The sequence below is a fragment of the Bos indicus genome, chromosome X (assembly GCF_029378745.1).
Source record: "Bos indicus isolate NIAB-ARS_2022 breed Sahiwal x Tharparkar chromosome X, NIAB-ARS_B.indTharparkar_mat_pri_1.0, whole genome shotgun sequence".
In the NCBI taxonomy this organism is placed as follows: Eukaryota; Metazoa; Chordata; class Mammalia; order Artiodactyla; family Bovidae; genus Bos; species Bos indicus.
In genome coordinates this window covers 134,680,774-134,703,370 of record NC_091789.1, presented here as the reverse complement: position 1 = coordinate 134,703,370, position 22,597 = coordinate 134,680,774, and the positions used below count along the sequence as shown (strand labels likewise).

Below are 22,597 nucleotides of genomic sequence, written 5' to 3'. Positions count from 1 at the left end.
CTTGGCAAAACTCTATTAGTCTTTGCCCTGCTTCATTCCATATTCCAAGGCCAAATTTGCCTGTTACCCTAGGTGTTTCTTGACTTCCTACTTTTGCATTCCAGTCCCCTATAATGAAAAGGACATCTTTTTTGGATGTTAGTTCTAAAAGGTCTTGTAGGTCTTCATAGAACTGTTCAACTTCAGCTTCTTCAGCATTACTGTTTGGGGCATAGACTTGGATTACTGTGATATTGAATGGTTTGCCTTGGAAACGAACAGAGATCATTCTGTCGTTTTTGAGATTGCATCCAAGTACTGCATTTCAGACTCTTTTGTTGACCATGATGGCCACTCCATTTCTTCTGAGGGATTCCTGCCTGCAGTAGTAGATATAATGGTCATCTGAGTTAAATTCACCCATTCCAGTCCATTTCAGTTCGCTGATTCCTAGAATGTCGACATTCAATCTTGCCATCTCTTGTTTGACCACTTCCAATTAGCCTTGATTCATGGAGCTGACATTCCAGGTTCCTATGCAATATTGCTCTTTACAGCATCAGACCTTGCTTCTATCACCAGTCACATCCACAGCTGGGTATTATTTTTGCTTTGGCTCCATCCCTTCATTCTTTCTGGAGTTCAGTGGAAGTGAGAAATAGATTTAAGGGCTTAGATCTGATAGATAGAGTGCCTGATGAACTATGGATGGAGGTTCGTGACATTGTACAGGAGACAGGGATCAAGACCATCCCCATGGAAAAGAAATGCAAAAAAGCAAAATGGCTGTCTGGGGAGGCCTTACAAATAGCTGTGAAAAGAAGAGAAGCGAAAAGCAAAGGAGAAAAGGAAAGATATAAACATCTGAATGCAGAGTTCCAAAGAATAGCAAGAAGAGATAAGAAAGCCTTCTTCAGCGATCAATGCAAAGAAATAGAGGAAAACAACAGAATGGCAAAGACTAGGGATCTCTTCAAGAAAATCAGAGATACCAAAGGAACATTTCATGCAAAGATGGGCTCAATAAAGGACAGAAATGGTATGGACCTAACAGAAGCCGAAGATATTAAGAGATGGCAAGGATACACAGAAGAACTGTACAAAAAAGATCTTCACTACCCAGATAATCACAATGATGTGATCACGGACCTAAAGTCAGACATCCTGGAATGTGAAGTCAAGGGGGCTTTAGGAAGCGTCACTAGGAACAAAGTTAGGGGAGGTGATGGAATTCCGCTTGAGCCATTTCAAATCCTAAAGGATGATGCTGGGAAAGTGCTGCACTCAATATGCCAGCAAATTTGGAAAACTCAGCAGTGGCCACAGGTCTGGAAAAGGTCAGTTTTCATTCCAATCCCAAAGAAAGGCAATACCAAAGAATGCTCAAACTACCATACAATTGCACTCATCTCACACGCTAGTAAAGTAATGCTCAAAATTCTCCAAGCCAGGCTTCAGCAATATGTGAATCGTGAACTTCCTGATGTTCAAGCTGGTTTTAGAAAAGGCAGAGGAACCAGAGATCAAATTGCCAACATCCCCTGGATCGTGGAAAAAGCAAGAGAGTTGAAAAGCATCTATTTCTGCTTTATTGACTATGCCAAAGCCTTTGACTGTGTGGATCACGATAAACTGTGGAAAATTCTGAAAGAGATGGGAATACCAGACCACCTGATCTGCCTCTTGAGAAATTTGTATGCAGGTCAGGAAGCAACAGTTAGAACTGGACATGGAACAACAGACTGGTTCCAAATAGGAAAAAGAGTTCGTCAAGGCTGTATATTGTCACCCTGTTTATTTAACTTATATGCAGAGTACATCATGAGAAACGCTGGACTGGAAGAAACACAAGCTGGAATCAAGATTGCTGGGAGAAATATCAATAAGCTCAGATATGCAGATGACACCACCCTTATGGCAGAAAGTGAAGAGGAACTAAAAAGCCTCTTGATGAAAGTGAAAGAGGAGAGTGAAAAAGTTGGCTTCAAGCTCAACATTCAGAAAACGAAGATCATGGCATCTGGTCCCATCACTTCATGGGAAATAGATGGGGAAACAGTGGAAACAGTGTCAGACTTTATTTTTCTGGGCTCCAAAATCACTGCAGATGGTGATTGCAGCCATGAAATTAAAAGATGCTTACTCCTTGGAAGGAAAGTTATGACCAACCTAGATAGCATACTCAAAAGCAGAGACATTACTTTGCCAACAAAGGTTCGTCTAGTCAAGGCTATGGTTTTTCCTGTGGTCATGTATGGATGTGAGAGTTGGACTGTGAAAAAGGCTGAGCGCCGAAGAATTGATGCTTTTGAACTGTGGTGTTGGAGAAGACTCTTGAGAGTCCCTTGGACTGCAAGGAGATCCAACCAGTCCATTCTGAAGGAGATCAGCCCTGGGATTTCTTTGGGAGGAATGATGCTGAAGCTGAAGCTCCAGTACTTTGGCCACCTCATGCGAAGAGTTGACTCACTGGAAAAGACTCTGATGCTGGGAGGGATTGGGGGCAAGAGGAGAAGGGGATGACAGAGGATGAGATAGCTGGATGGCATCACTGACTTGATGGACTTGAGTCTCAGTGAACTCCAGGAATTGGTGATGGAGAGGGAGGCCTGGCGTGCTGCGATTCATGGGGTCGCAAAGAGTCGGACACGGCTGCGCGACTGATCTGATCTGATCTTGGATTTCTCAGAGCTAAGAAAGACGAATATGTTGCTGTATTGGAAATTGCATGATGTTTTACAGTGTAACTCATTACACAAATTTTCTTGAGGTTGGCAGGCAACCTAATGTCAGTCTAACCCATTCAGTGACCACCTTGTCCTAACATGAGGGTATTTTAGAGTTAGGTGGCAAGTACTCTGATAGCTTTCAAAGTATTCAACTTATGCCCACCAATTTTTGCAGCTGTTTTCTTTTTGGCTTCCAAGATTTCTATTAGCAGTAGCCTTTATCCATACAAAACAAGACAAACAGACCTGTGTACTTCATCACAACAGCTGTAACCGAGATGTTGACAGTGAACTGGCCAAGAGAAGGCACTGTGTGCACCCCCAGCAATTCCCAAATTGGCCACTGGGAACTGGGGAAAAGTCACAACCAGCAGACCCCCAAAATGAGGGCTGTGGATTGGCCTGGGTTTCTGAAAAGGGGTAATATATACGGACTCATTGGAAAAGACCCTGATGCTGGGAAAGATTGCAGGCAGGAGGAGAAGGGGATGACAGAGGATGAGATAGTTGGATGGCGTCACTGACTCAATGGACATGGGTGTGGGTAGACTCCGGCAGTTGGTGATGGACAGGGAGGCCTGGTGTGCTGCGGTTCATAGGGTTGCAAAGAGTTGGATACGACTGAGCAACTGAACTGAATGTCCCAAAAGAGGCATATTCTCTTACATAACTAAAATACTATATTACACTGAAAAAATAAAATTAATAGAGTAATATTTTCTGGCATATAGTTCATATTCAGAATTCCCCAGTTGTGCAGAAGTGCCTTTGTAGCTGTGCTTTCTTTCCCTTTGGAAGAAGAGCCTTCCCTAGCGTTCTTGTTCTCTCCATTCATTCTGCTTTCTTGCCTGTTTTTCTGAGCTTGCCCCTGAAGGGTGCATTCACACTGCTGTCTCCTACGTTTTTATTTATCCCACCCCATGGAATATGATTTAGACAAGTTCTTGAATGACCTCGAAATCCGATGGAGCATTTTCAGTACTTATTTTGCTTGACTCCCTGGCGATACCTGGCCCTCCTGTACACTTCCATCTTAAAATACTCAATGGCTCTTAGCTTCAGTGACAGCCTCTTCTCCTGGTTTTCCTATTATGTCTCTGTTTGAACTATTTATGAGGGCTTCATTTTCTTCCAACTTCTCAATATTGGGGCTTCTCTGGGTTTATCTCGGCTCTCTTACTTGGTCACTCTAATGCTCTCCTTGAGTGACTTTACTCCTGTGGCTTTAATTATCATCAATATGTCACAGCTGCTGTATCTTTATTTTCAGCTCGTATCATATACTATAAACTCTGGTTCGTTGGCCTTGATTGGGAATCATTTTAGACAAGTACATTTCTTTGTAAAAGGAGACTATGGTCTCCATCTGAAATTACGATCCCTCTCAATAACAATTTTTTTTTAGTTCAGATCAGATCAGTCACTCAGTCGTGTCCAACTCTTTGCGACCCCATGAATCGCAGCTTGCCAGGCCTCCTTGTCCATCACCAACTCCCGGAGTTCACTCAGACTCATGTCCATCGAGTCAGTGATGCCATCCAGCCATCTCATCCTCTGTCGTCCCCTTCTCCTCCTGCCCCCAATCCCTCCCAGCATCAGACTCTTTTCCAATGAGTCAACTCTTCGCGTGAGGTGGCCAAAGTACTGGAGTTTCAGCTTCAGCATCATTCCTTCCAAAGAAATCCCAGGGCTGATCTACTCATTTTTTAATATGATAACATGTTGGCCTTATGGTTTATGTAGGATTAACACTACACACAGCTATTGCTTACATGAAATAGGCAAACAAAAAGCCAATCAACCTTTTTGTTCTTTATACCACTTAAATTCATTTTCATCTTTTCCCTTTTTACTGTGTAATTAATCCATCTCTGCTTTAGAGATGTCAAGTATTATGAGACTCTGACATTGACTCTTTAGATAGCACTCTAGTACTTTAGAAGGTAGAAGGTAGTGCTGAAAGGATATGAAGTCCCACTTCTTTACTTTTTTTGGCCAAATTCCAGCCTTGACTAAATTCACCAAGAAGCCAGCCTTGTAGTTGGATCCTGTTAATTACTAGAAAATCCTGTTACAGATACATATCAATTCAATTTAAGAAAGGGCAGTACCTCAGCCCCAGTTGCCAATTTTAGGTATACCTTGTTTTATTGCACTTTGCTTTATTGTGCTTTGCAGATATTGTACTTTTTACAAATTGAGGTTTGTAGCAATCCTATTGGCACCATTTTTCCAGCAGCATTTGTTCACTTCATGTGTCACATTTTAATAATTCTGACAGTTTTTTCAACTTTTCCATTTTATTATGGTTGTTAACAGTGATCTGTGATCAGCGATCCTTGATGTTACTATTGTAATTGTTTTGACTTTTTTAGCAGTATTTTTTAAATTAAGATATGTACATTTTTTAAGACTTAATGCTATTGTACACTTAGTAGGATACAATATAGTATAAACATAACTTTTATATGCACTGAGGAAAAAATTTATGTGACTCTCTTTATTGCATTATTTATTGTATTGTGGTTGTCTGGAACCTAAATCTCTCCAAGGTATGCCTGTGTTTCCTGTAATCAGAACACTTTTCTATATGATTATGGCTTTATACTACATTATCTTTCTAGCAGCTGCAAAATTTGAAGATTTAATGCTAATTATATTTGATCCTGGGTGAATGAATGTGGCAGTATAACTCCAATTAGTAATTAATAACAGAAGATGTAAAATGAAATTGTAGTTAAGGTATTTAATTTTTTTTCTTGAGTGAGGATTAAAGGTCATTATTGAATTGTTAAATACAACATACTTCTTACAAGAAAATATTTTAATCATTTAAAATAATAGTAAATCTTTTACATAGCTAAATTTATTATACAATAATTATTTTAAAAATTTGTATTTTCATGATAATGATTGTTTTAGAACAATCATTCTGCTGCTCCACTTCAGCTGCTCCCTCCCATTTCCTGGCTACCATGGCCACCTCGATCACCTCGACCTCACTGGGATCTTTATGATCAAATGATTGTTATCCCATTCTCATAATTTCTCAATTTTCATTGAATCTTCTGGACTTCCCATTGTTTCTGTATCCCCACCCTTTCTTTACTTTTTTCCCCATCCATTTCTCCCCATCTTCTATTGGCTATCACTTGAACCAGTTAACAAATGTACACAGTAATCATGTTTTAGGCCATTTAACGCAAGAGTAATAGGTGAATTGTTTGTTCCTAGACCAGTTGCTAGCAAACTTTGGCTATAGTTCTTTTTTTTCATTATTAAAATTATTTATTTATTTTAAAATGAAACAAAGATGAATATTTTTAATGATAAAAGGTACAACTCACAAAGAAGATAGACATCTATTTCTTCTGATTTTTGCTTTGGTCTAATGGTTTATGATGGCTATAGTTTCTTGATGGGAAAGCCAAGGATATTAGTAATTGACTTGAATTTTTCTACACGGATAATTCAGATTTTTTTTTTTTTAGTAGCCTTAAGAATTTGTCTTTTGTGCCCAGAAGGTTCTGATTTGAGTGTTCACATTTACACACCCTATTTTATCCTTTAATGGTTATTTTCAGCTTTGCTATAGGCTTGGTAGGCTGCAGCTGGGGCACTACCAAAAAAAAAAAAGAGGAATGAACTAGAGTATTTTATAATTGGAAAGAATCTTAGAGATTATATAATTCCAAATTCTCATTGTTCATATGAGAAATTGAGGATCGGAGAGGTTAAGCGATTTGCCTGAGGCTACATAGTTGGCACCTGGTTGAGTTAGGACCAAAATGGAAATCTCCAGATTACAAATTCAGAACTTATTTTTATTATCCCATGTGAATGGGTTGGTGGGTCGGCAAGTGTGTGAGTAATTAAAAAGTCAGAGAAATGACTTCTTTTTCTTCCCCTTCTCTGACTGGAAGGCCAGATGTTTCCAAGAATAATAAAACTATGATCTCTTTTGTCATTTGGAAAAGTGATAGTTTTGTTTAAAGCATCTGTCATTGTTTGAAGGCTGGACCTCAGGCTTTCGTCTTATTTATCTCTTGCTTAAGAAAAATGCTTTCCAGGGACAAGGATGCTGTATTGTGCGCTTGCTGGTAGGGATGCCAGAGTTTGTGGAGGAGCGAGCCTCATAGGGTCCCTGCCTTGCTTGCTGCTCAGGAAGCAGGCTTTGTGACCGACCATCTCCTGTCTGCTGGGCGTGTATGTGCTTTGAGCTGTTTTTCTGATGAAGTTGGAAGTCTCACTGGGACAGCCATATACTCTAGCAGATGGCAGACACCTGTAAACAAAAGTGACAGTGAAAACTGTGGTCCCAGAATTGAGCCATACCCTATTCTCTCTGTGCTTTGAACAGCTGAGGCGATAGATGCTTTCCCTTCTTGTTTAAAGTCTTTTGCTTCTGGATGGTTCATTCTTTTTCCAGTTCATTTGAATTCATTTTAATCAGCTCTATCACACTCGTGTCTCTCTCCTGACTTAAAGTTACATTAAATATTCACTCATCCTGTTGCCTCCTCAGGAGGCCTCTGCCAGCAGAATTTCAAAAGCAGAGTCTTTAAATGCCTTATCATTCTGAATATAAAACTTCTTATTTAAAGGACTGTCGAATAAATGCCTATTTAAAAAACCAAACCAAGCATAAGATTCACCAATTAGCATGAAGAGAAACACAAGACAGTAAGTTTTAACTGAACTGTAATTTCATTCATTCATTTAGTCATTTAATAAATATTTATTGCACATTTACTATGTTCCAGGGATGGTTCCAGACCCAGGGGATATAGCAGCTAACCCTGTGGACCAAAATCCCAGCTTTAATGGAGATTACATTCTAGTGAAAGGAGACAGTAACAAATGAGTAAAACATATGCTCTATCAGATGGTGACACGTGCTGTGGAGAGAAAATAAAGGAGATAGGCAGTGGGGAGTTGGGTGCCATTTTCAAGGGGTAGTCAGGAAAGGCCTCACTGAGAAGGTGATGTTTGAGCCAAGACCGTGGACTCTGAGGCAGTCTTGTGCATCCTGGTTTGCATGGCTCTTTTGGCTCTTGGTTTCTGAGATGGTAACCTGTTTGTTCACAGTAATTTGTGAATTTGTAAATGAAATACTACATATAATTAGAAAGTCTTTGAGGGTACTAGAAGTTGCTAGCCTCTCTGAAGCTGAAGTATCCTTATGTGTAACATGGAGATGATAATACTTGTGGAACTGAATGTCTTATAATAGACTATTGAACTTATGGTGCTACTTTGCCCTACTGTTATAGAAATAACAATAAACTTGATTTTTTTTTGGTGTTGTTAATACTAAATAGAAGAGATTTTAGTGGTCATTTTTTCTATGACATCACTATGTAGATGAAGAGGCACTGGAAAGATCAATGGCTCTATGGAAGTTAAGATCTTGGGCCATGGGGTCATTGAGACCTGGGTTCAATTCATTGCTGTCCATTTCCACTTACTGGCTACGTGCCCTTAAGTAAGTCTCCCCCAGCTTCATAGAGTGGTAAGGACTGACTACAGAGATGAATTCCTTGCCTGGCCCTCAGTACGTGCCCAGGAAATAGCCCTGGAAGAGTTCTGTTATGCTTGGTGAATAGAGAGCCCCTGAAATGAGAGTTGGTTGATTATGACAATGACTGTCCCACAGAAGAGGCCTTTCAGGTGTGCCTGGGCTGCACATAATGATATGGTGAGAACACTTGAGTTTTCAGACATTGTACCAACAATTACTTGCTTTGTGATATTGAACGTCACTTGATTTCTTCTCCCTCTGGTTTTCCCCTGTAAAGGTAATGATACTTGACCTTATGCCTATTTCCTGGGGTTTTCTGGAAGCTGAATAATGAAATGATAGTCTCTGGAACCTGACAACGTTGGAGAAGTTCACAAACAGATACCCTCAGATGACTAGTGTATACTCATTGTACCACAGCAGTACTAAACTGAGAGGCTGGATTGCTGCTTTCCAAACTCAGATTGTTCTTGTTAGAGTCAACTCTTAATTCTTATGTGCTAACTGGGAAAAATTATAGCCTGAATAAAAGAAGCCAGCTGGTGTTGATTACTCGTCACTCTAAAAGTTGAGAAAGACATAAGAGACTATATTTTAACTCCCATTATCTCTCACCTGATTTCTTTCTTCAAAGCTGTGAAGCTGCAGGATGGTTCAGAGGCTCCCAGCCCCAGAAGAGAGCCAGTGTGCCTGAATAATCTACAAGCAAAACAGTACTTGTCACTATAGTTGCCATTTATTTATCAAGTGTTTTACACTGGGCATTGGATTAAACTGTTCACCTATGGTATCTCATTTCATCCTCATAGTAACTCTGTGTGGAGAAGGCAATGGCACCCCACTCCAGTACTGTTGCCTGGCAAATCCCATGGACGGAGGAGCCTGGTGGGCTGCAGTCCATGGGGTCGCTGAGGGTCGGACACGACTGAGCGACTTCACTTTCACTTTTCACTTTCATGCATTGGAGAAGGAAATGGCAACCCACTCCAGTGTTCTTGCCTGGAGAATCCCAGGGACAGGGGAGCCTGATGGGCTGCCGTCTATGGGATCGCACAGTGTCGGACAGGACTGAAGGGACTTAGCAGTAGCAGCAGCAGCAGTAACTCTGTGAAGGAGAGGGGGTGTGTGTTCTTTTAACAGTTGAATCACAGGTGCAGAAGGTAGAGTGAATCATACTTCTCAGTATGTTGTACATTGTCATACTGGTCTGCACAAGACCGTTTCTTATGGTAGTTCACTAGCTTATTCCCCTTTAACCATGTACTCTATGCTCATTCATTTACCCACCCCTCACAAATAACCAATCTCTTATTTTTCATGTATTTTCCTTTCTGTATATTCTTATGAAACATACCTTGTGGTTTCATGTGTGTTGAAAATTTATATAAAATGGTATGTTATATTTCATTCTGTCTTTCATTTTCTAATAACTGTTCTGACTGAAGTACTGTATTTTTAAGACCCATCCACATTGTAATATGTTGCTTCCAGTTGTGGCATAATACTCCATGGTGTGCATCCACCACAATCACATCTTCTCCTTCCTAGCAGTAGACAGCCAGGCTGCATTGGTGTCAAACTCCCTATTGCCACCAACAAAGAATTATTGTATCCCTATATGTCTCCTTTATGACCTGTGTGAGAATTGCTTTGGGGTATATAGTGAAGGATGGAATTGCTGCTTCATAGGGCATGCATAGACTTCATATACCTAAGTAGTGCCAGAGAAGGAAACTAAAGCTGTGAAAGCTCTAATAACTTCCCCCAAATCACATAGACAGTAATCAGCAGAGATAGGATTCAAAAATTCTACTCTGATGGCTGTGTCATCATTAGTCCTATTTGAGACTTGAGGACATTGTACAGAAGCATGAAGTTACATCTCATTGTCTGTAGTTTTTATGTTCTTAGAACCTAGGAATCCAGGTGGACTGACTTTTTTTCTGAAGCACTTATCGTCCGCGCCCCTCCCCACCAAAGCTCCATAGTAACTGTTTTTCTTTGTCTTTCATATCCTGTGGGTCTGCAGCACTAAAAGCCGCATTGGTCATACAGAACTGGTACCGAGGTTACAGCGCCCGGTTGAAGACCAGACAGCGCTATGCCCTCACTATCTTCCAGTCCATCGAATACGCTGATGAGCAAGGCCAGTTGCAGGTCTGTTTTGCAAGCTTGTCTCTTCTTTTGATAAAATGCTTCTCTTTACTCCTTTTATTGAAAGCATGAAAGATTGAGTCCATTTTAATAGCAGAGGAACCTTGGTGAAAGACTTTTATAGAGGATATAGTGACACTGTTTTGGAACTAGCTATTGAGAGAGTATGATTTGGGAACAGGATAGTGTTTTTCAGTTCTGAAGTTCATATTTTTAAGACAGCTACTAGATGTCCAGTTAACTAAAAAAAAAATGGTCTTATTCTTTTTTTCAATATGTGCCCTAATAGTAAAGTTGCTACTTCATGAAGCAAAAAATGTTTTAAGGAGTTAAATAAATGGAAGAATCTCTTGGGGTCAAACATAGGAAAATTCTAGAAGAAAATATAGATGAGTGGGGAAAGACTTTTTCAAGCTTGCAAAAGCAATATGTAAATCCAGCTTTAACAATAAAAAGATCTCAGAAAGATCTACAATATATTTGTTAATGAAAAATCAACTTGTGGAACAATATGAAGAATTTTATCCCATATATGTGAAAGAAAATGCAACATACAATAAAAGTTTGGAAATGATATAAAGTATTTACTGTGTCCATTTCTGAGAAGAAGCATGGTATTGGTAGGTAGGAGGGGACTTCTCATTTTTATTCTGTATCATTTGTATTTTTCAACAATTGTGTCTTTATAAATGTATCACACAATATAATTTAAGTAAAATGTTATATAAAAATAATAACTATAATTAAAAATAATTAAGATTTCAAAAAGAATTAAAGAAATTGCTGGATTTATTCTTAGTAGCTATAAAAATTATATACTATGATTTAGTCAGATATTCCCATAGCAGTTCACATCACTGACTGTCCTTTTAAGCACTGTAGAATATAGTGACGGAGATTAAGAGAGAGTGAGCTCTTAAATTGATATGCTTTATGCACAAATGTTCCAGTATTAGTACATTCTTTAAATATTGAGTCTTTTTAAATAACATTTATTGGGGTATAATTCACCCATTTAAAGTAGACAATTCAGTGGCCTTTAGTTTATTCACAAGTTGTGTAATCATCACTACAATATAGTTTAGAACACTTTCATCAACACCCCCTTCAACAACAAAAAATACCTCTATATTCATTAGCACTCACTCCCCATTCCTGCTCTCTGCGGTCCCTGGCAACTGCTAATCTGTTTTTTGTCTTTCTAGATTTGCCTTTTGTGGCCATTTCAAATAAATAAAGTCACATAGTATGCGATCCTTTGTGACTGGCTTCTTTCACTGAGCATAATGCCTTCAAGGTTCATCCATGTTACAGCATGTGTCAGTACTTCATTCCTCTTTATTGCTGAACGTTATTCTGTTGTATAGATCTAGGACATTTTGTTTATCCTTTCCTCAGTGAATACATCATTTGGGTTGCTTCTACTTTTTTTTGTCTATTATGAATAATGCTGCTATGAATATTTGTGTGCAGATTTTTCTGTGAACATATAACATATTTTTTTTTCAGTTCTCTTAGATATATACCTAGGAGTGGAAATTCTGAGTCTTTGAGTTTAACTTTTTGAGTAATTACTAAACTGTTTTTCAAAGCAGCTGCACCATTTTACATTCCCACCAGCAGTGTATGAGGGCTTTAATTTTGCCACATCTGTGTCAACATTTGTTGTTTATGTTTTTGATGATAGTCATCCTAGTATATGTGAAGTGGTGTCTCATTGTGATTTCTATTGACTCATAATTGACAAATCCATCAACAGCTTTAAAATCATACATTTTGGTATTTGTATGGAAGGTTTTCCTTCCCAGATCTACTCCCAGATTGATAAGGTTCCTTAGTGTTCACTCTTCATAGGAGATGAGGCTTGGAAGTTATTTGTGCTATATACATGCAGGTCTTTGCAGATAATTTGTAGTCACAGAGGAAGTATCTTGGTGATGGTTGGAATGCTGGTAGATTTCCATCTTTCCTTCCTCCCTCCTTCCCTTCCTTCCTTTCCCAAATATGTTTGACATTTAAGAATATCTCTTACTCTCACCATAAAAAGGAATAGAAGAACATAATGAAAAAATATCTAGTAGTTGTCTTAGATTGGTTTCTTAGAATCAGAGTCTGAGATAGGGCTTCTTGTACAAGTGACTTCCTGAGAGGGTATTCACAGGAAAAACCTGTAAGGGAGCGTGAAAAGCAAGATAGGATGGGGGAAAAAGCTAGGCAAAAATATGGTTTCTGGAAAAGTCTGACCTCAGCCTGATCCTGTTGGGAGATCTGAAGTGTGAAATGTGTCAGATTGTCCCACCAGTGGCAAAGGAGGAGGTGGTCTGGGCTGTGATACCCTTGCTTCAGTTAGTCATTTCCTATGGGCGGTCCCCCAGGAGGGGGATATCTGATATCCTAAGCGACTCTGCCGGGCCTATGGACTTTCCCATCGGCCAAGGAAAGTCCTAGGGAGGAGGAGGGCTGGTGAAGACAGGACCCAGTAGCATCTGTGGCAGCTTGGAGATGAGAACCTCAGAGAAGTAAAGGGGACTCACATGGAACACCAACAACGTTTGCCACAGTACCTGTTTGGGGTTCATTAATTGATCGGTGTATTTTTATTTTGTACAGCTCTCAAACTTCTTCTCCTTCATGTTGGAAAACTATACAAATGTGCCGGAGAAAGAGCCAGGTAAGTAGAAAGTCTAGTCTTTTGAAAAGCAGTCATTAAATATTGAATTGTTTCATCAAGGAATGTCAACTCTTGAAAATGGGAGAACACTAAGAAATTAAAAAGATATTGTCTATGTGACACCAAACAACTGGTAAAATCAGTTCAACTGGCTTTTTCCATCCCTGATTGGTGTCAACTAAATTGACCATTTAGTTTTTTTTATTAAAAAAAAAAAGAATTAGATTTCATTCTACATTAGTATGTTGAGTATCTTCTCTGAACCACAACCTAAAGATGTACAATAGTAACTTAGTAAAGATCTTATTTTTTATCCACAGAACTTTTGTGCTGAGAGATCAAAATATCTTGAATATTTCATGAAACAGATCTGAGGGGGTATGGAAGATTAAACACAGTGGGCACCATCATATTTCTGTTTTCTCCATAGCTAGCTAGCTATCTGTCAGTCTGTCTATCTATTTATCTGTCATTTATTTAGTCCTTCTGGAATGATGACTAAATAAATCATTTCAGATATAGACAATATAAGTGTGATTCAAAATGATTTTAAAATTATAGTTATTCACAAGTCATGTATTCCTCTTGCAAATTAATCTGCCTATTGTTATTGTCAAGGTAGACACTTGACTTAGAAACCTATTCTTTAATTTGGACCAGCCATTTTTTGCTCTAGTTAAAAATGTGTATGACATCTAAGAGCATCTTTTAATCTATCGGGCGCCCTTCAAAGTGGCAAAAGAATGGTGTTTTAATGGTACGCTCTGAGCTAAGTACATATGTGTGAAACTAATTGAAGCATTTAATAATCTGTGGAAGGTTTCTGAATGGTAGAATAGCCAAACTGGAGGAGTGGGGAGTGGGTGGAAGTGGGCATTTTGCCATTTTTTTTTTTCTTTTAGATAATTACAATTTGAAGACAGTTTTTTGTGCTTCATGTTCTTTGGCAAAAACATTTCTGAGAGGAAATATAATAATGATGAAATGAAATAGCCCTCTTCTGCTAATGACCTAATATTTTAATCTGGACTATGCATCAGAATCACTTAATGGAGATTCGTAACTACAGATGGCTGGGTTCCAGCCCAAAGATATTTACTCAGGCTCTGTATTTTTTAAAATGTGCTTTTAAAAAAATTCTGTAAGTGATTTAAAAATATTTTTAAAATTTTATCAGAGAAGGAGACAGCAGTTTATAATCTTATATAAACTTCTCTGGAAGAAAAGCATACACATTACAGAAAAGTACACAAATGATAAATATATAATTTAATAAATTTTCTCAGAGTAAACTCAGCCTTGTAACATGCCCCCAGAGCAAGAAGTATAACATCATCATAACCACAGAAACCGCCTCCCGTCTTCCTATACTCACCACCCAGTCTCTGCACCCCGTCACTACTTTTCTGCCTCCTAGGTTAGTTTTGCTTGTTTTTGAACTTCTCTGTATAAATGAAAGCGTATAGTTTTGCTTCTTTTACTCGACTTTGTATTTGTGAGAGTCATCCATCTGGTCATTCTTATTGCTGAATAATAATTAGTTTTATGAATATACCAAAGTTTATCCATTCTACTGTTTATAGACATTTGAGTTTTCAGTTTTGATAATTTAAATGGTACTACTATGCACATTCTTGTACCTGTCCTTTTTAGTGAACACATGTATTATTTTCTTTTGCTGTATATTCATTTTCAGTTATCTATTGCTGTATAACAACCAGCCCCCCCCCCGCCCCCCAAAATTTAGTGCTTAAAAACAACAGCCATTTTTTTTGCTTGTGATTCTGTCGGTTTGAACAGGGCTCAGTGGGGATGGCTTGTGTGTTGTCTGTGATCAGCTGGGCTTACTCAGCATAGCTGGGTTGGGGAGGGAGGTCCAAATGGTTTTATTCACACGTGTGGAAGTTTGATGTTAGCTATGAACTTGGATATCTCACTTTTCCTCATGTAGCCTCTGCCCAACAGTATTTCCTGGACTTATTTACATGGCCTCTGGATCCCAAGAGGGCAAAGGGAGAAGCAGCAAGCCTCTTTGGGCCTCTGCTCACACAAAATCAGTTCTGCCATATCCTCTTAGTTAAAACAAGCCACAGGACTAGGTGCAGATTCAAAGGGGTTAGGAAAGATCCATCTCTTGAAGGAGCAGTAGCAGCAGCATTCAGATGGTAAAGCGTCTGCCTACAGCATTGTAGACCTGGGTTCAATCCCTGGGTCGGGAAGATCCTCTGGAGAAGGAAATGGCAACCCACTCCAGTACCCTTGCCTGGAAAATCCCATGGATGTGTGGTAGACCACAGTCCATGGGGTCGCAAAGAGTTGGACACAACTGAGCGACTCCACTTTCACTTTCACTTATTTATAAAGATGTACCACAACCCAGGAAAGGAGATTTGCAGTTACAGGGCATACATATGTTCAGCCTTATTTGGTACTGATAAACAGTTTTACAAAATTGTTGTTACAAGTTATACTGCCAATAGTGTAGGAGAGTTCTAGTAGTTCAGTGTCTTCATCAACACTTGAAGTTATCAGTCCTTTTCATGTTAGCCATTCTGGTGGGTATGTAGTGATACCACATTTCTGCTTTAATTGGCATTTCCCTGGTGAGCAGAGAAGTTGCTCACCTGTTTGAATGTTTAACAGTCATGTGGACATCTGGTTTTGTCAAAATGCCTGTTCAGGTCTTTTACTCATTTTTCTTTTGGATTATCTGCCTTTTTCTTACCAATTTGTAGGAGTTCTGTAAGTATTCTGAATATGAGACTGTGAATCTTTGTTAGATAAATTTATTGCAAATATTGATCCCCATCTAGGACTTTTATCCATCCCCTTAGTCTTTAAGTGGTATCTTCTGATGAGTAGACATTCTTGATTTTAATGTAGAACAGTTTTTTTCTTTTATGGTTAATGTTTTCTGTATCCTGCTTAAGAAACCTTTGCCTGATATGAGTGTGTGTGTGTATGCTCATTTGTGTAAAAATACAGAAGAAACCTACAGGATAAATCAGAAATGAAAGGCAATATTTACCTACAGGGAATGAGGGAATGGAGGGATGAGTGGGAGCAGGGAAGAAAGAACAGGTAGAATGGGGATTAGGTAGGAGGGATGAGAGAAAAGTGACATTTCTCTGAGAAGACCTTTTTTGTAGTTCTGATTCTTAGAACCATAGTAATATTTCACATCCCTAAAAAAATAATTAAAAACAGGAAGAAAGAGAGAATGTGATTCCCAAATAGAATACACACTGTGACAAGTGAACTTAATTGTATTCAGTTCAGTTCAGTCGCTCAGTCGTGTCCGACTCTTTGCGACCCCATGAACTGCAGCACGCCAGGCCTCCCTGTCCATCACCAACTCCCGGAGTTTACCCAAACTCATGTCCATTGAGTTGGTGATGCCATCCAGCCATCTCATCCTCTATCGTCCCCTTCTATCATCTGAAGGAGGTGGGGAAGAAACAAAATAACCAAAGTAACATCATTGAAAAATAGTGTTTTAACCATAAAATGCCTTGATGAGGTTTCGTTTTTATTTATCCTGAGTGGGGTTTACTGAGCTTCTGTTATATCGAAGTTGATATTTTTGTCAGGTTTAGGAAATTTTCATCCATTAATTATTTAAAATATTTTTCTTTTCAAGTCTAAATATCTTTCTTTTTTTTTAATTTTATTTTATTTTTAAACTTTACATAATTGTATTAGTTTTGCCAAATATCAAAATGAATCCTAAATATCTTTCTTTGTGACTCCTGGTTTTAACTTAGAAGGCCCTAAAATATTTCAAATGTGGATGACTATGCCTATTTTTCTAGTTTTTTATGATTTGAATTTAAAAATGTTAACATTTCATAAATTTTGAATTTTTGACAAACAAGGAAATTTTGATGCTTAGTAGTTGAGAATAATTAAAAAACACAACTGCAAAGCAAATGTCCAAGTAGTTTACCTAATTTTTCCTACATTTATTTCATAATGTATCTTTTCATTGTAATTTGTAGTGACTCTTTTATAATGTTCAATATATTCATTTAAAAATGTGTAATAGGATATATTTCTGGGTTGTCTGTTATCTTATACATCTCTCTGTTATATAGTCCATGAATCATACTGATTTAGTTATTATATGTATCAGAAAAAGAGATTTACATATTATTGCTATATGTTAATTTCACTTAAAATTTTTTTTCCAGCTTTATTAAAATATAATTAACACATAATCTTACATACATTTAAGGTGTAAAGTATGATGATTTAATATATGTATATGTTGCAAAATGATTACCACAGTGTTAGTTATTTAATGATACATGCATCAAAGACAGTTATAATTTTGTGTGTGTGGTGAGAACTTTTAAAATACACTCTCTTGGCACTTTTTAATATGGAGTAGAATATTGTTAACTAGAGTCACCATGCTGTACATTACTGTAGGTTGCTTTCTGTTAGCCCTTTTTTGTGGGAATGTCCCAAATGTACCTAGCCCTGTTTGGCGGAAGTGCTGTGACCCTTAAGCAGGATATATTTAGGGACCACAAGGTCACTTTAACATTTCCAGATACGAGGGCCAGATTAATGGTTTTGACTTTGAGCCACCGAGTACCCTGAGATATTCTAAGTGTTCCAGAGGTGAGAGGTGATCTGCATGTCCTACTGGTTGCTCAAAACTAATCCATAGGACTTGATGGGGAGACTCTACACATCCATTCCCCAGGTTGCTTTTTCGCATTAGCCTCCTCTCACAGGTAGAAAGCCTATATATATTAATAGCGGTGGTTTTAACAGAGGCTGGTGGAAGTGGGGAGTAGGATGGAGTGAGTGAAAGTGTTATTTTGACTTCTCTTTCTACTTCCCAGATCAATCAAAATGTCCTATCAAGCCAGGTATTTTATATTTTTTGTTGCTGTCATAAGATATTTTCCCCACTATCTCAACCTAATGATTATTCAGTTCAGTTCAGTCACTCAGTCGTGTCCAACTCTTTGCGACCCCATGAATCGCAGCACGCCAGGCCTCCCTGTCCATCACCAACTCCCAGAGTTCACTCAGACTCACATCCATTGAGTCAGTGATGCCATCCAGCCATCTCATCCTCTGTCATCCCCTTCTCCTCCTGCTCCCAATCCCTCCCAACATCAGAGTCTTTTCCAATGAGTCAACTCTTCGCATGAGGTGGCCCAAGTACTGGAGTTTCAGCTTTAGCATCATTCCTTCCAAAGAAATCCCAGGGCTTATCTCCTTCAAAATGTACTGGTTGGATCTCCTTGCAGTCCAAGCAACTCGCTAGTCTTCTCCAACACCACAGTTCAAAAGCATCAATTCTTCAGTGCTCAGCTTTCTTCACATTCCAACTCTCACATCCATACATGACCACAGGAAAAACCATAGCCTTGACTAGATGGACCTTTGTTAGCAAAGTAATGTCTCTGCTTTTGAATATGCTATCTAGGTTGGTCACAACTTTCCTTCCAAGGAGTAAGCGTCTTTAAATTTCATGGCTGCAATCACCATCTGCAGTGATTTTGGAGCCCAAAAAATAAAGTCTGACACTGTTTCCACTGTTTCCCCATCTATTTCCCATGAAGTGATGGGACCGGATTAGTATTTAATAAAGCTTTTGGTTTCTGTTTATTTTATACTGTGTTACTATTTACAGTAACATTAAATAATAATTTTTATTATTACTGATATTTACTAAATACCATGTGCCATGTCTTCAAGTGCTTCAGATATTTCATTTAGTTTTCATGACAAACCAGTGGAATTAATATTATTATCATCCGTCTTTATAATACTAAGTCTTACAAAGGTAGTCTCACAAAGTTACTCCTCTTATCAGTGGTGGAGCTGTGGTTCAAACCAGTGAGATTAACCTCTGTACTATTTTAATTCTCCTATCAATTCTGGAAGTTTTTCAGTTGATTTCCTTGAGTTTAGATATTTCAATATCTAAAGTAAGTTTATTTTTGTATCTTTCTTTCCAGTAGTCACTGCTCTTATTTTTGCTTCATGGTTTATTGTATTTGCTGGAGATAGCAGAACAGTGTTAAAATGAAACAGTGAAAGTGGGCATTTAAAAAATACATATTAAGGAGGTAGCCTTCCATTCCTAGTTGTTTGAGTTTTTTTAAAAAATCAAGAACAGGTGTTGAATTTTAAAAAATGTCATTTTGACATCTATTTAACTTACTGTATAGACACTCAAGGTTTTAATCCAGATTCATAATTCAGAAATGAAGTAACTATAAACATGGTTCAGTTGGTGATTTTCTTTTTCCAGCAATGTCTGGAGCTTGTTTTCAAAGTGACATGTGGGTGGTAGAGGCAGAAATTGTGTTGTTTTTTTTTTTTAAATTATGGGCTTTAGATTTTTCCCTGTCCAGATTTTGAGTCTGTACTGGGTAAAAGAAAAGATTGTGTGTAGGGGGTATTTGTGAGGTATTTTCTTTAGAACAACTTGTAAAGGCATAATTCTATTGTAATTTAGGATTTTATTATATTTAATTACTGTAGATTCACGTTGATAGAATTGTAAACCAAATAGGTAAGGATTAATTCTAATTATATGTTTTGCAAATATTCTTATGTTGCTGGCATTCATTAGATTATTATTACTTGTTACAATAGTTACAGCCCAGAAGGATAGTACGTAAATTAGAAATGTTAAAGCTTTTGATTGTTTTCATATATTGACCCACATTAGCTACCCATATTTGGAAGAGAATCTATTTTATTCTTTTTTATGTGGATAAAAAACAGCAGAAGGATTATGACTTGATGTTTACTGATACTTTATATTGAGCAGTTTTGATTAAGAATAGGTTTAGGGAAATGGTGCTTTTTCATGTATTTATCACTGAACTTAAAAGAAGTGAGAATCGTCAGATGCATGAAAGGAAGGACCAAATTGTATTTCTTTTAAAGAAGAAAAACAATATTTTTACTATGGTCTTAAATAACATGACTGAGTTTTAATAACCAGAACTGATGGCATTGACATGATGTGTCACTTAGCTGATGAGAAAGGGAAATTTGACAGAACACTGGTGAAGGCAGTGATCGGGAAAAGAGAGTCACTTCTTGTTTATACCTCACCAGTTGGGATTACTCAGTTAGTTAGTTTTAAAATGATATAGTGAAACTACAGGGTTGTTTTTGGTTTTGTTTGTTTGTTGTGTTTTCCCAAGAAGAGCTTAATTTTTCAGTATGTAGAGTTAAGAGGAAAGGGTTTTTTTGTTTGTTTTTTCAGTAAACTGCAATTCTAAGAAAGACTACCAAGTAGAAATGATCATTAAGATAGGTAGAATATTTTGGCTTTTCTGCCTACAAAAGGAACCTGAGATAAAATTTATGAAGCTTCTCTGCATTTCTAGTTTTCAAACATAAAATGAAATAGTAATTTTTTTCAAATTTCAAACCGTATCCAAATGAGAAAAATAGCCTCTGCTGTATCTCAGTGAAGACAGACATTGTTACTCCTAAATTTAATTTCTTATAAAGCATCATCAACTGTCCCCCCAAAATATTGGGGTACACAATAATTTAGAAAGCATTTTAAAATTACCAAATATAATGACTGTAGAAGGAAATTTCATTTAGTTTTTAATTGTAATCTCTCATTCTAACTGAATTATGAAAAGCGGTGTTTTCTGTCTATATCTGCTGACATTGTACCTTCCAAGCCTATAGAGAGCTTCTGATTAATGAGCTTAGTAGCAATTCAGTGTTAATGAATTGAAGAGTATGTTATCATCCTCCATGTCACTTATCTGTTACCACAATAATACTGTGTATTAAACAACCACAATAACTCAGTAGCCTGTAATAAACATTTCTTTCTGCTCACAAGTCTACAGATTAGTTGAGCACTTCTACAGATCTCGGCAGACTTGATTTGGGAGTTTTTCAGGTCTTGGCTGGAGTTCACTCATGTGTTTGCAGGTCTGCTGGCTGGTGGCTGATCTAGGTGTCCTTGGCTAGGATGACTCAGTTCTGTTCTGCATGATCTTGGAGCTTTCAGTAGACTGGCTTTGTGGGAGTGGCATGCTTTCATGGAAGCATACAAGGCGCCCTGAGGCCTTGGTTTAGAACTGATACATAACATTTCCACCACATTCTTCAATCGAACTCAAGTCACAAACCCAACCCAGCTTCAAGGACTGGAGAAAGAGGCTCTGAATGAGGGTGGCTGCAGAATCTTATTTAAAAAGGGCATGACCAGAGGTTGGAATAGAGAATGGGGGATACTTTTGCAATCAGTCTGCCATATCCCTTTTCATCTTTCTCCACCTGAATTGGCCAGATTTCTCTTCTTGTTTCATAGGCAGTCTAGCAAGAAAGAGATCCTGGGTTTCAGCACCTACTGAAATGAGCAGTGCAGGTAATCTGTTACACAGAAATTTCTCTGCCAGAGAGAGGCCCTTTGGGAATTTCTGCCTGTGTTTGGTCATGTAACTTTATCTACTTTGTTACCAAGAAGAAAGAAAAATCATGTCAGAAAATTTATTTTTATGTGATGAGAGAAACAAATCAGTTACAGCTAAGTAAAATTTGAAGTATTTAACAGGAAAAAATTGAATGTTGCCATTTAATTTTCTGTGGATCCTGAAAAGTTACAGATGTTTGAATCAAATACAATGCATCTTCAGCCTCATTTGTAAAACTCTAAGATATTAGAGTGCGCAAAAAAAAAAGGTAGAACTGGAGCTGTGCTGTGCTCAGTCACTCACTCGTGTCCAACTCTTTGCTATCCCATGGTCTTCAGCCTGGCAGACTCCTCTGTCCATGAGATTTGGTCGGCAAGAATACTGGAGTGGGTTGCTTGCTGTTTCCTTCTCCAGGGGATGTACCCAGACCAGGGATAGAACCTGAGTCTTCTGCGTTGGCAGACAGATTCTTTACCACTGAGCCACTTGGAAAGCCCTTCAGAGCATCAAAATACCTTGATTGATCAGTTTTCTCTGTGCGCCATCCTCTCCTCCTCACTAATGAACTCACTGCTTTGGTAAAATGTCCACCCAGGAAGGAATAATGATGATTCATGTGAATATACCTACTGATCTCAGAACAAGTCATTCCTCATGGTTATGTGTGGGATATCTTGGTATGTGTAACATTTAACACAGTGCTTTACATGGGCTAGATATTCAAGAAGGTATCAATTGTATTTTAAGTATGGGAATGTTGATTGCCCCCCCCCCTTTCCTGTCTTTCCATTTCCAGGATTAGTAACTCGCCTTTTTGGTAGCAGCATCCAGGACAAGGATAGACAAGACTATTTGGGGTTGATAGAAATCCCAGACTCCTACTGTGGTCCTCGGCTGCAATTTCCTCTCACTTTTACGGACATTGATTTACTTATTGAGGCCTTCAAGCAACAACAGGCAAGTGGAAGCAGATACTGTCCTTATTCTTGTACATAACATGTGTTCAATAACTATCTATTGAATGAATGAAAACACTACAGCAGAAATGCATTCCCTTGGGGAAAAAACTTCACATAAAGTGAGCGCTACCCTCTGCTTTGTTTAACCATTTAAATAGAAG

The 22,597-nt window shown here is 38.2% G+C and overlaps 1 protein-coding gene across 6 annotated transcripts in view; it reads left to right on the top strand.

Moving 5' to 3' along the window:
• The window catches only part of PPEF1 (protein phosphatase with EF-hand domain 1), a 158,733-nt gene that overhangs the window by 58,360 nt on the left and 77,776 nt on the right, over window positions 1-22,597 (top strand). For 5 of the 6 annotated variants that reach the window (XM_019956382.2, XM_019956383.2, XM_070785214.1 and 2 more), the window contains 3 exons: window positions 10,259-10,386; window positions 12,994-13,054; window positions 22,274-22,434. In XM_019956382.2, coding sequence (XP_019811941.1) covers window positions 10,259-10,386; window positions 12,994-13,054; window positions 22,274-22,434 — 350 coding nt within the window. The remainder of the gene's footprint in view (window positions 1-10,258; window positions 10,387-12,993; window positions 13,055-22,273; window positions 22,435-22,597) is intronic. The other variant, XM_070785216.1, reaches the window with a different exon arrangement.